This window comes from Pezoporus occidentalis, unplaced genomic scaffold, assembly GCF_034315485.1.
Source record: "Pezoporus occidentalis ecotype Australia unplaced genomic scaffold, CSIRO_AGI_Poc_V1 ctg42, whole genome shotgun sequence".
Lineage (NCBI taxonomy): Eukaryota > Metazoa > Chordata > Aves > Psittaciformes > Psittacidae > Pezoporus > Pezoporus occidentalis.
Window position 1 is genome coordinate 3,644,194 of NW_026915747.1, and position 13,653 is coordinate 3,657,846.

The following is a 13,653-nucleotide window of genomic DNA, read 5'->3' on the forward strand; positions in this document are numbered from 1 at the left end:
AGTTTATTAACTGACTTCCTCAGCAGCTACATTAAATTTACGAGCTTGCATATATATTCAATATTTTACATCACAGAGGAAAATAACATTTCTGTGTCATCTGGCTGAGCCAACACTTCTGCTTGAATCTACTTTATATATACTCATGAAAGACATTAGCTATGCAGCCTTCCGGGGCCTTTACTTCTTTTTAACAAGGTAGGAAAGAAGAAAATCTGACATTAAATCATATTGCCCCCTGAGAGGCCTTAATTTGACCTGGAAGTTCATGTGAACGAAGCAGGAAAGAAATCAAAGCTACCACTTTATTCTGAAGCAGATGCGATTTTGCAATCGATACCATTAACAACAATCATCTGCCAGTACAGTAAGAAGCACTGCTGGGCCTGAAGTCTGGAATTTCTTTTGCAATGCCTACTATTTGCTTTTGTAAACTAACAGATCAAATCATGAAGTTAAGGCAGAAACTATTTTCCAGCCTTATGTCAGTCGCTTGGGATACTTCTGCTTCCTCATTTGATTCAAAGGAATTTACTCTGCCTTTGCCCTCCTCATGGTATATGGCCCAGTTTAACTTTGGAGAGAAGAGAAACAACCAAAGGGGTTTCTGGTGAGATTATTGGCCCTGATGTGCAGCTAAATTTGGCCCATGTTTGTTTAGCAACAACAGAATTGGCTACTAGTGAAATAGTAGCTATTTCACAGGGAAGTAGGGATTATGTGACTACAGTTTGACCAGATGAACTTCTGCAACACAAAGATCCCACTTCCTTGCTAAAAATAGCAGGAAGAATGAGGAAGATAAATTCAGGCCATGGAGTAACAAACCATGTCAGCAGTATGGTTGCTAGGAGGAAATAACATTTCTGTGAGATGACATTTTCCCCAATGGAAAACTAGAAGGTAAAGAAAATAAAAGATAGGGGAAAACATCTCATTTTATTGCAGTAGCCACATCATGTGTCAGGCTGTAAGTGGGGAGAAGAGTCTGCCTGCTGAGTCAAAGCTTCACCCCAAACTCTTTGTCTTAGTTGTTGGGCATTCTTTGGCCAATCTAAAATAATGCTGTGTGTGCATTAATGCCAAATATTGACTGTGCTGACAAGTTACAGTGGCATGAACCACGATATGAACATGACAGAGGCAAGCGAGATGGTGACAGGAAACACAGCCCCTTTCCCCTTGTGTAGCCTGCAGGAAAATAGCTTCCTTCCAGCCTCCTCCCTCTCTGTGAATATCCTGCTCCATGGAGGTGAAAGAAGGGCTGCCCTACCTGGATCTGCTGATCAGTATTTCTGATCTGCAACCCTCTCTCTATTTTTATTCAAAATTTAGAAAGGAAAAACAACCCCACCAAGAGAGGAAAAGCCCAGAATAACAGAGTGTATTGTCTTGGCTTATAGTTCAGTACAGAAATACTAGCATGAAATCGTTGAAATCATTCTCCATCTTGTTACAAATTAGTAATTGCATTTATTATCTCCACAGATAAAAGATGCCGCATATGATTTGTCACAACCTCCAGCTTCTTCCTGTTAGAAGCTTGGAATGAAAAGCAGCATGGAAGCAATGCCAGGTTTTAGAGCAACATCTCTGAACATGGTTTTACATTTTCACTCCATGCAAAGCCTAGTACTTTGGCAGACAGTCAATGGCTTTAGCTGACACTTCTCAATGCAAAAGGTGCAAGTTAATAAAAGACTGAATTAAAAGGAAAACCACTTCATCACGAGCCTCATTCATAGAGCTAGGACAGGATTTCTGTTTATTCCAACCCTGTAAATCCCTGTGTCATATAAATGTGTGTGTGTGGGAGGGGAACCCACAGATCCTCTCCTCTCCCTTTTATACACATAGCATCTCACAATCACTGTCATAGCAAGCTCTTGCTTTGCATTAGCTTTGTAACATTTCATAGCTTTCAAAAGAACAACTTGGCACCAGATAGCTCTGAGGATCCTTTGGTGCTAAAGAAAATGGGCACAAACCACTGTATTCCCAAATTTGTACACTACCATGGTGCACGAGAATGGAGAAAAACATGGTGGAAGTTGTCTTCACTCCATACTTTGGGATCTCAATTCTCTGCAGATTTTTCTCTCATGTACAAGAGCCTCATGTGACAGCATTGTCACCAGAAACCTGCTTTTCCTTTACAATTTAGTATGGTACATATGTAACTAAGGAGTTCATCATGGAGTAGAGATCATATATGTTCAAAGAGCTTCCTCGTACTGAATCATAGCTAAAGATACAATCATAGATAAGAAGGAAAGAAAAAGAAAATCCAACAAAAATAAAGAATACTATATGGTCTGGTCCTCTACTGCCTGCCACAAGGGTTGAGAGGTGGGGAAGATGAAGACTGGGTTCCAGAATGAGAGACTGAACACCACTGTGTGCTAACAAAGCAAAGCAAGCTAAGCACACCACCGGGCTCCATTTACGGTCCATTTGTTCAGGGTGGAGGCAACTACCACCTCAGAGTTGCCTCAGCAGTCAGTGCAAGCAAATGAACAAGGACTAGGAATCAGCTCCTTGCATGGCTGCACTTCACTGCCCTCTATATTAAGTTGGATGGCTTTGTAAATTAACATGCTGGGTTGGCAAGTGCTCTGACAGAGTAGTTACCACTTGGCCAACTGCGGCAGGCACTTGCAGTAAGGGGTGAGAGGATAGCAGCAGCCCAGCTCTCTCAGTTTGTCTTCACAGGAGAGGTGCTCCAGCCCTCTGATCATCTTCATGGCCCTCCTCTGAATTCACTCAAGCAGGTCCACATCCCTCTTGTGCTGGGGGCCCCAGAACTGGATGCAGTACTCCAGGTGGGGTCTCATATCAGAGTAGAGGGGGAGAATCACCTCCCTTGACCTGCTGGTCATGAAATGGAAGTCTGCATATTTTTGTTAATGATATAGGTCAGAGCTATCAGCTGAGCCCCATCTTCCTGAAAAATGTAAATTTCTGGCATATTATGTTCAACCTATTTGACTGCCCAACCCTTGAAACCTATTTAATCTAAGATCAGTAAATCTGTTGAAAAGAATTAAACTATTAGGTGAAGCAATGGCTTTTGGAATCAGTGCTAGACAGAAGAGCATATTAAATGAGTTAATAGAAGGAAGAATGATCTCAGCAATTATTGTTCCATAAATCTAACTTCCACCTCTTGTAAAATAACAGAATATAAGGATAAAAATACCTTTGAGAAACTTAACATTTGAAAAGTAAAGGAAACACATGTGACAAAGACTATAAATTTACAAGTAAATATTTCCATAAAAATCTGAGTGCATTTTAGGCTGTAATGGATATTATGTCTCAAGAGGTTCTGAGATACAGGATATTTGTCTAGGCAAAACATTAACATGTGGAAGTAAAAGCTTTGAAAGATGGGTTTCAAGCTAAGAAGTTGTCTTCTGTATTGGGAAGTCCAGCATACTGTAGCAGACAGCAATACAAGAATTATGTGAGAGCTGCATTAGTGATGTGAAAGAGAGGGAACATAAGACAGTTCCTGATACTAACTTACAGTGGACTGCAAACCTCAAAAAGAACAAAGGAATTGTGGAAAACACTGCATCTAAAGAGGCAACATATATAATGAATAAAGTCAACCAACAAACCCTGGAAAAACCAAGCTAGCATAGCTGATGAAATACCACTCATAGAGAAGGAGATATAAAATACGAACGTACAGAGGTGAGCTTGAAAGGCAGCAAAGCTGTGAGAAATACAATGAAAAATGATATCATATTCCTTATGTCACAAAGAGGGGAGCTGGTCTCTACCGTGGTCGATCTAGAACACTTCATTCAATTCTTAGTCTAGTAAGAAGTGGAAGAAATTTGGAGAGGAAGGTAGGTACAGAAAGAAGAAAGGACAAAAGAGATAAAGCTTTAGAAAGATGAAATACACAGTTTGACTATAGATTGTAGAGGGATTAAGAAACAAGATATGCAAGGAAATATTTGCTATGAGCATTTGCTAGTAAGTTGGGGAATGGACTCACAGCAATTATGATTAAGGCCCCATTATTTAAAGCTGTTATAATGAGGACAAAGAAAACAATTGCAAGTGTACAGTGGGTAGCACACAACAAATAAGCTCCATATAGTCAGTCTGGTGGGGAATATCTACCTCCACAGATGTGCTCGATAAATGAGATCAGGACAGCAGTGTCACTCTCTCTGTGTGGGTTTTGACTTCTAGTCATTTTGGGAGGTAGGGAAGCCACAAGATACTTACTTTCCCCTGGGACATCTTGCTGATTATCCTCTGGCTGTTGGGAAATTCCCATTTTTGACAAAATGAGCGTGGCACCATCTCGGACCTTTGAAAATACAAACACAGGGATGTTATTCCATGTGTGCACTACTGAACCTCTTTCTTGAAATCTAACTATGGTTTCTGTAATCTTTTGCAGGGAATCTAGACCTATGATTAATGCTGCCTTTCAGAGGCTACTTGGGCAACCGGGTCTACAACTCAGAACAAACTCACTCCCCCTTCTTTAATAAGAGATCCCATCAACACCTGTGAGATTACTGAAAATGCTAGAAGCATCTCCAAGACTTAAGTGGTTCCCAATCCAGTGTGGGTGCCCTTTGTACAAAGATGGAGTTTATCATAGAGAATCAGACCTGTCTGTTTTCTGAGGGAAAGCTAACTTACTTCAATGTGTCCTTATCCAGGTATCTGTTGTTAGAAAGCAATATATAGCATACAAAGGGAAGATAAGTGGATTGCAAATGCTTGGTAGGGTGCACAGTATGAAACCTAAACCAGACAGTACAAAACCATCAATATCTGCTCTCCTGACTGGGCTGTTGAGCAAATCAGACGAACTCAAAATCTATTTAGCAGCAGAGCAAGGAAAAAAGACAATTCCCAGGGGTAGGAAGTGGTAGAGAAGAGATGAATACAAGACCTAGCAAAAGGAGCTTTTAACTGTTCAAAGGGGAATTTGGATTTGGGACTGCCATGCTGAGGAAACCAAAGTGCTGGCATTTAGGTGGTGCATTTTTGGTAAGATGTTTAGGCAATATGTGTAGACCTAGCCTTTCATGCTCCCAAGCTTTTACTGCCTAGACCTAGAGCTAGGGCATTTTTGTTGTTTTTGATTCTTTACGCAGCACAGAAGCTGCTCCAAAAACAAATAGAGGTTTTTTTTTTATTACTAGAGAACAGTTAACAGATGTGAACAATCGCTCTGAAACACCTCCTTACATTATAATGCATTAGTGTGTTGATACGTTTCCATCTGCCATCTCTTTGGGATGTTAAATCCAAGTCTGAGAGGATCTGTGCAGTAGAACCTGGACGCCACTCTAAGGGGTAATTAAAATGAGAAAAAAAACAGTTTTAACCATGTGCAAAAATAACTACACCAAGAATGTTTCAGTTTAGTGACCCACTGATGCATTGCAGAAGATTAAAATAAGTAATTTGGCACATACCATGAGGTGTGGTTTTTATTGCTTACTAGTTTGGTCTTTATTACAGAAGTTTGCATAAAGTAATCCTAACTATGCAAGAATTGCATCTTCTACTTTTAGATTAAGGGAGTAATAAGGATAGTGCTAAACTTTTAATTGGAGCATTTATTACAAGATTATTAAACCTTTTAAGTTATGTAATTTTTTTTTTTTTTTCTCAAGAAAAGAGCAATTTTGAAAGCCTTCAAGGAGGATGATGTTCAGAGGCTGGGTGGCTCATCAGCCCCTGAAAGTGTAGCTCCTGTAAGTTATAATACCTTTGAATAACCATCATAAAGGCAAGTCAAAATCAGTACCAGTTTCTGAAATGGCATCATTACTTTTCCATCAGTTAATTGTTCATGCTGTCATTATCACATTAATTAGTACCTGAGATACTCTGTCAGACATGAATACATTTGTGCTAACAGTCATTAACAGGCTCTTTGCACGCTAATGACAGTATACCAAAACTTTAAGAGTCAGGAAAAAGAACTCTGTTAGAAAGCCTGAATTTTTAATGCCTATTAAGATTGATGCAAAATATTGCATTTTAGCATCCAGCTGAACATGCATTCAACTTTTTTTTTTCTTTAAACAAAAAAATGCTTTTATATACATTTCTGTGAAAAATACAAAATCGCACAACATGTTTCACCTGCTCAATATAGTATTACCTACCAAGAACTACACTCTCAGCTTTTGGCCACTGAGAACATGGCAGATTTCGATAGACTTGGTCTATTATCTTTTCCTTTACTTGTGATATAGTATCACAGTTCAGCACTTTCACAGGTATGGAATCAGTTCCTCCATCTTGTACATATACATTTACTGTCTGAAAAACAAAAAGATGATGATAATGGCATGATGATAATGGCAAATCAGCACTGGATTACCTCTGAATCTATTTTTCTGGGTGATTTAAATACAAACAATATTTAAAATTCATTGTGCAATGATTATAGCACAGCAGCACATATTTGCAACGGGAATATGGATCCTTTGCTGTTATGCAGCCAACCAGCTATCATAAATTCCAGCTATTTCCGCCCACTATGACAAAATAGCTACGATACAGAATAGATTTACTCATATAATAATAATATGCTATTATTATTGTGCTATTGAAATTTTTTAAAGAGGGACACACAAAAACAAAACAGCTGGATCACTAATTACATGCATCTCATACAACCTGATAACCTGAAGCACAGAAAAGCACAAATAATACAGTGCCCAAATATAACAAGTTCCAAATAATCATTTGAGCTGCACTTTGCTGAACGCCTAAATATTGTATGTTTTTGTGTTCTTTTACACCGTCTTCATGGAGCAGCTTTACTTCTCAAATCAAGCAGACCAGGTCTATACATACGGTGATTTAACATGGCTCAATTGATGATCAGTGATTTGTTTACCTCCCATAACTTTACCTCCTGTGACCAGCTGTTCATGAGATATATATAAATAATGCATATATGCACACATATAAATATATATAAGCACATATAAATGCCATTTATACCATCTTTGGTGTCTGATGACTTTATTTCCTGCTTACTGTTGCCACAATAATAGCTCTAGGAAATATACCTAGGTAGTTTATATTAGTTCTAAAATATTGCTGATAGTACTGACATGGCTTTTTTTAATGTTAAAAAGAATTTCTTGAAAGGCTGTAATTTGCTAAATCTAGAGGGATTTTTAAAAAAGTAGCTTTGCTTTATAGGTGTCAGGTTTAATACAGACAAGAGCAAGTGAGAAAACAATGGCCAAGAAACCTTACAGAAGGGGGGGGGAAAAGCCCCAGAAAAGCCAACCCAAATAGATGTTATGAAAAGCCTCTTTTTTTTCACTAGCTGAATCAGTACAACATCTCAGAGTTCTCATGGATCTTTTGCCAGTCAGGTAGCTTTGGAGGCTAGGCACATCTGAAGCATTGCAGCTCTCAGATACGCATGGTCCTGCCAACCATAACGCCTTAGTTTATCTTTCCAAACCTCAGAAATACACTTGCATGGCTGGTATTTTTAAACAGCAAAGAAAGGCTACACCATACGGCAATCAAATTAAACATGATTGCACTGTCCCTTGACAGACCTCTCAAACTAATCATGAGATTTCACCTTCCTTTTCCTATTAGCGTTATGGTAATTAGACATGATTTTGTTGCTGGTTCAGTATGCAGCATGTCAGTGTAACCAGTGATGCAAAACAGATTCATCTTTTAAATAAGAACAATTAGAGAGCAGACAACTGCTCTCTATACCATACTTTCCCACCGTGTCTCACTTTCAGGCAGAAGTGAACTAATTAATTCATGCTTTAACCTATCTTGGTGTACAAATACTCCCTAACTGTTCACAGGTACCACAACGTCATCATCATGCAAAAGAACCCAATAATTTATAGCAATAGTAACCCCTTTCATAATCTTTCATCATACTTATAAATAGATGTATATCCCATCCTCTTCCATGCACGTGCACATATCAAATCTCTGTTTGACAGGAGATCTGGACCAAATGCTGCTACTTTACAATGTTATAATGTTTAATATTTAGCTACTATGCTTGTTGTGCCCACATCTGACTGCATACACAAATTTTCTGCTTTCACACTGCATTCATTTAGCTTAATTGCAGGCGCTGTTTTTTTTTTTGTGAAAAGAGGCAACTGAGTAAAGAATTATTGCCATTAAGTCTTACAAGATGTACAATGCAAGTAAATTTTGTTCTCCATACACAAGAGAAAATATAACCAGCATTGCCAGTCAGTGTGGTTTCTGTGTGTGGCACTTTCAGCTCAGATAAGAAGATGGCAACTCAACTAATCCCCAAAACATCAATTGAACCTAAAATATTTCTTCTTGCCCAGCACACCCGTTTCCTTCAGGCAGCTGAGGTCACAGTCTAGTGATTATGTGAGTCTCTTCACATCAGCCCTCCCACCAGCATCCCTTCAGAATACACAAACTGGTGGGGATTTTCAGTCAGGACTTAACAGAGGTTTTTATTAAGTTTCTCTTTCCACACCGCAGATAGGTCACTGCATCTTTCTCAGTTGGAGACAACCACAAATGGCTCCTAACATGTCAATAAAAGTGAAATCAGAGAGGGAAAAAAACCTCCTGTGTTGCTCTTTGAAGGACAGCCTGTGCATCTTTGACATTCACTACACTTTGTCCTGAAGAAAGCCAGCAAGACTGTCAGAAAGAGTAAAACTAGCATTTAAGCTCCCCAAAGAGTTAGAGAGTGCGCTGCTCCAGTTTTTTAAAGACAGTGAATCCAACTGCTGGAGTCTGGTTGGAAAAGTGGTGGAAGTTTGTGGCAGTGAACAGAATGAAGTCAAAGCAGAATCTGTAATAGGAGAACTGAACCATGGCACTGCTGATCAGATTCAGGGGATTCCACTTCATCCCACTTGAAGCATCTAATACAGGTCTCTAGAAGTGCCTGTAGAGGCAGCTTCCCCTCATCACTGTAGGGAATTATTTCCTTAGGTGGAAATACGCCCCTTTCAATGCCAGCTGGGCTGCCCATGTTCAGGAGAGTTTGACTCACACAGGAACAAGTGCAGAAATAGGTTCATAAAGGGTTTTGGAGATTGCAGAGCCATCTCACAGGACTGTAAAGGAGCTCCTCCTGGTATACCACTAAAATGACTCTAAAATGATATGCTGACAAGCAGCAATCACAAGGGAGAAAGACAACCTGAAGTTCAAGAGTAACATTAGCGCAAGAATTCTGCAAAAATCAATTGCCAGTTAATTTAGATGGGAAAAGGGAGGGAGCCAAACACCCCAACCACTGTTCAGACAGACTGAAAATTATGGAAGGGATTTACAGAAATGCATTCCACAGTGGCAGGACTTGGATTTAATACTTGGAAGATGCTTTAAAATTCTATTTTCCTGTTTGGAGTCTTGCTTTGGTCAAATTGTCAACAGTCCCGCCCATGACCAGAATTCCTATGCAGATCACAGCAGTATAGAAAAGTATGTACAGACTTAACACTACAGGACTTAAAAGAAAAAACAGAGCTTCTAATATATTAATCATGCTCAGCTTACCAACAGCGTGTACTCTACATCATCTCCCAGTAAGCCTGTGTCATTCAGTGTATACTTGGCTTTCTTTAGTACAGCATCCACTGGGCCTTTTTCTACCTGGTGTTTGATAGCCTTGAACAATTTATAAAGAGGCTCCCCGGCATTATCCTGTTTAAAGAAAAGGAAGTGAAATAAAGCAAACCCAAAAGATAAACCCAGTGCAGCATGTTGAAGTAGTATTAATGAAAAACCCCACAGGCAACAGACTTCAGCTCTTACCTTGAGGTACTGGTATAAACAAATAGACATCCAGTTAGACAACATTCTCTCAACAACCGTTTCAGATCTGAAAAACAAAACCAACCCCGCACACGGTGAGGGTCATTAATGACACAGTATTAACGAAAAACATTGCTTGCTTGAGATACAATATTTTTTCATGCTTAACTGCATGCACTCTCCTAATGCGCTGATTTCCCTGTAGAGTCTTGAGAGCTTTAGGATAAGTGCTTTGTATTGCTCATCATTCCTGGCTACCTTCAGCTCATTACTGAAATACATTCTTTATGCAAAAACTTAAATTTGGTCTATGCTTTAAGAGCTAAAAAATTAACCCAGTTGTGCAGTTACTGGGAAATTACCTTCAGATTACAAAGCTACAACATAGGCAGAGCAAGGTCTTTTGTAATTTACTTGGGATAACAACAGGGTTAAGCAAGCCCTCACTGAATGCACAGTGAAAGCTGGTTATGTGTGCTCATTACGGAGATGATGTGTGGTATAAATGCTAGATCATTTGGAACCAAATTAGACTAAAAAGTAAATGAAATGTTTGGTATTGTGTTGTAAGGAAGGTACATCTTTCAGTAGTTTTGATGCAGATTCTACACTACAGTATTTGAATATGGAAATCTGTTGCCAGCAGTCCTGGGTGTGCTTTCCATGGCTATTCCTGGTGAGCTTGTCTTCCTAACATGCTTGGGCCAGGCTATTTCTGACTTTTATGGATAGTTGACATTTTAATACAGTCACATTGCAAAAGAAATACATTAACAGAAAACCAGAGAGCTACAGAAAATATGACAATCATTCAAACCTTCTTAGCATCAGCTTTGGGTTTTTGGCCACAACATACTGCTCCATCAGTTCTAAGAACAGCGTCCTCATGATGTCAGTATAGTATTCTAGTTTTCCATGTAAAGCAACTGTCAGTAAAGATGCAAAATACACTTTAGCTCGAGCAGAGAACTCCCTTTGGTTTTCCAGCGTGTGAATAAACTGGAACAGAAAACAAATGTACAGTTAAGTACAGATGACAGGTTTCTGAAGAACCTCAGCACTTCTCTGCACTTGAAAAAGTTTTCAGAAGTTTGATAAAAAATACTTATAAGGTAATATTGCCTATAATTTGTTTTTAGATACACACACAGTGTAGTGGACTAACCCAGGGTACATGCTTTAACTGAAGCCTTATCTAAAAAGGATGCTTTAATTAAATGAAAAAAGGTGTTCTGTGACAATTTTTAGAAGACAAAATCAGCTCCCCTTTCCCCCTAAGTCCCAGTCCTTTCACATCAAATTACAAAGACAGTAATATAAGTACACCTGGGAACACGCTCTCATCTGCCATAAACTGTAATGCTACCATTAACTAGTTCAGCATTGGAGCCTCATTTAAAAAATGATAAAAACTTAGAAGCCTAAATCTATATTTAGGTGTCTGACAATCAAGCTCAGTTTTTGAAAGTGAGCAATTAGAAATCTCTTCAGAGCTGCTGTGAGCACTCATCAATCTGGATGAATAAGCCACTTGAGGAGACTCTGCCTCTTGGGGACAGAGACCCAGCAGATGGCTGCCCATACGTGACTCCCGTGATGAACCATGGTGAAATCAGCATTCTCTGATCACATTTTTTAAAAAGGCTAAAACAAACTTATAACAGCAGTTCTTATGCCAGATTGGGTAATATCTGTTTTCCTACAGCCACTGCAATGTTGACTAATTCCATACTACATGACCTGGCAGAGAAATATGATTTTGTCTCTCTGCCCCACCAGGAAGCTCTGTCTGTGATGACACAAATCTGCAGTGGTTATGAAGCAAATCTCCTTCAGTACTCACATTAATGAGAAATGATTTGCTATTGAGGAGGTTGGAGAACTGATTCAAAGCCTGCTCCACAGTCTGCCGCCTGGCCTCGGGAATATCCAGCTTCCCCGTAATCATCACGTCTTTCTCTCCATCTTTGGAGGGCAAGAAGAAGACTCTGTCTGTGTAGGTTTTGTAGTCCAATACTGGAATTCCAGCTTCATTGATATCATTTGTCTGATCCTCCATCTCTATCATTAAGTCTGGAATATGCAATACATTTTAAAGGTTCATTTAAAAAAAGCCTGAAGCTTTTTTAGGCAACACTATCTCTTTGGGTACCTTTTATCGCTATTCAACACCAAAACCTCTATTTCATCTCACATTTTCTCTTGCTGTTTTTGCCAACTATCCCGTTAACTATGACCATAGCTAATCCTGTGGTGACATGAGGATAAATGCCTTTCGCACAGACGGTTTCCTTGTTGCTTCCTTAATGGATATCTGGGTGAGTTCATATATACGAATATGGGGTTGTAGTGCAGAGCCAAAAAACCCCATCGCAATACTGCAATATGGGTTTGCTTGGCTTTTTTTTTCAATGCACATTCTATCCCCTCTGAGTCTAGGTAGTAATGACAGTTCTTTTAAAAGACATTGCAATCAAGGAAAGAAAGTTTTAAAGTGTAAAGCATGCTAATTTAATTGGAAGGAAGGGGATGGCAGGAAGGAAGAAGGTTAAATGATTCATTGAAACTGATGGAAACCTTTCTGTGGGACTCAAAAGCTCCAAAGTTCTTAAAAGGGACAAGAATTAGGCAATCATCCATTGGAGCAGCTATTCTAGCTGAAAGCTTTCCAAATACGCAATATTGCTGATTGACTAAAATACCATGTTAATTAATACAGTGACCTATTGTCTCTGCAATTTTGTTGCTTTTATTCATTCATTTACCTCTTTGTTTTACAGTATTCAGCAAAGCTGAGGGAGAAAGCATCCTGTGGTTTCCAGCTTTGCAGTATTTGTACTTCCTCTCTGATGCTCCTTTCCTTGGCTATCTTTGGTCCCCTGAGTTTTACACTGCACTTCTTGCTGTTGATATTACAGTTTCACAGTATGGATCTAGAACTTGTTTTGAATTCAGTGTTTATGAACTGGAATGCCCCTTGGATGTGCATTCTACTTCTTCAGTGTCTGTGTTTGGTGGAGCAGAGAGGAAACTTTCAACTCAACATGCAGCAGGAGTCTAGCTCTGTACTAGGAGTGTCAGCAAGAGAAAGTCACCTTCCACTTTCAGAAACATGTATGAAGTTCCATGGAGAGGTGGTGAGAGGGAGGGCTGTTAACCTTGATCAGCCCTCTCACAGTTCAAAATGCAGTTTGAAATGAAGGCTGTTTGGGAATAGTTCTCGATTCAAACATTTGCTTCTGTTTTGCGTCCAGAACCTGGAAGGAGCTGGTTTTCCAGAGAAAGCAAACTGATACAAGAAAAGAACATCCTGTCCCAGAAATGCCAGAAAAACAAGTCTGGGAGAGGCTTCCAGCATGGCTGAAATCTTTGAGATACCCTGAGCTTCTAAATCAAACTCTAACCTGAAATTGTTGTTTAATTCAGTCCTGCTTTTTAGCCACTGCCAATATGAAATAATCTATTTCTCTTTAGAAATAAAATGTGTGGGTTTTTTTTTTAGTAGAGATTTTTTCAACATGACCTAACGGCAAGTGTAATTCAGATAATGAGGTGACATTTCCTGCTAATATTTAGGCCAATATTTGCAATGTTTGCACTCAGATGCCCAATTTAAGCATTGCAATGAGTAGTTCAATGTGTAGAAATGCTGAGTCTTCATACCTCCTGCTGCCTTCCCTGGGATGATGCCTCTACATTTACACAGAACAATTAGTTAGCTCCTGAAATCACGCTTAAGGTTTTCCCACGATAAACAGAGTGAAATGCTATTTGTTTCCTGCAAGCTTCCCAAATTAGCCCTTTGTATACTGATTGCTGCAAATAAATTTTGCACCTCTGGAAACA

The 13,653-nt window shown here is 39.3% G+C and overlaps 1 protein-coding gene across 4 annotated transcripts in view; it reads right to left on the bottom strand.

The window, feature by feature from the left end:
* Positions 1-13,653, bottom strand: part of PLXNB2 (plexin B2) — a 251,973-nt gene that overhangs the window by 11,745 nt on the left and 226,575 nt on the right. For all 4 annotated transcript variants that reach the window (XM_062634239.1, XM_062634242.1, XM_062634241.1 and 1 more), the window contains 7 exons: positions 11,651-11,880; positions 10,625-10,806; positions 9,808-9,874; positions 9,550-9,696; positions 6,156-6,312; positions 5,227-5,327; positions 4,246-4,330 (listed from right to left, as the gene is read on the bottom strand). In XM_062634239.1, coding sequence (XP_062490223.1) covers positions 4,246-4,330; positions 5,227-5,327; positions 6,156-6,312; positions 9,550-9,696; positions 9,808-9,874; positions 10,625-10,806; positions 11,651-11,880 — 969 coding nt within the window. The remainder of the gene's footprint in view (positions 1-4,245; positions 4,331-5,226; positions 5,328-6,155; positions 6,313-9,549; positions 9,697-9,807; positions 9,875-10,624; positions 10,807-11,650; positions 11,881-13,653) is intronic.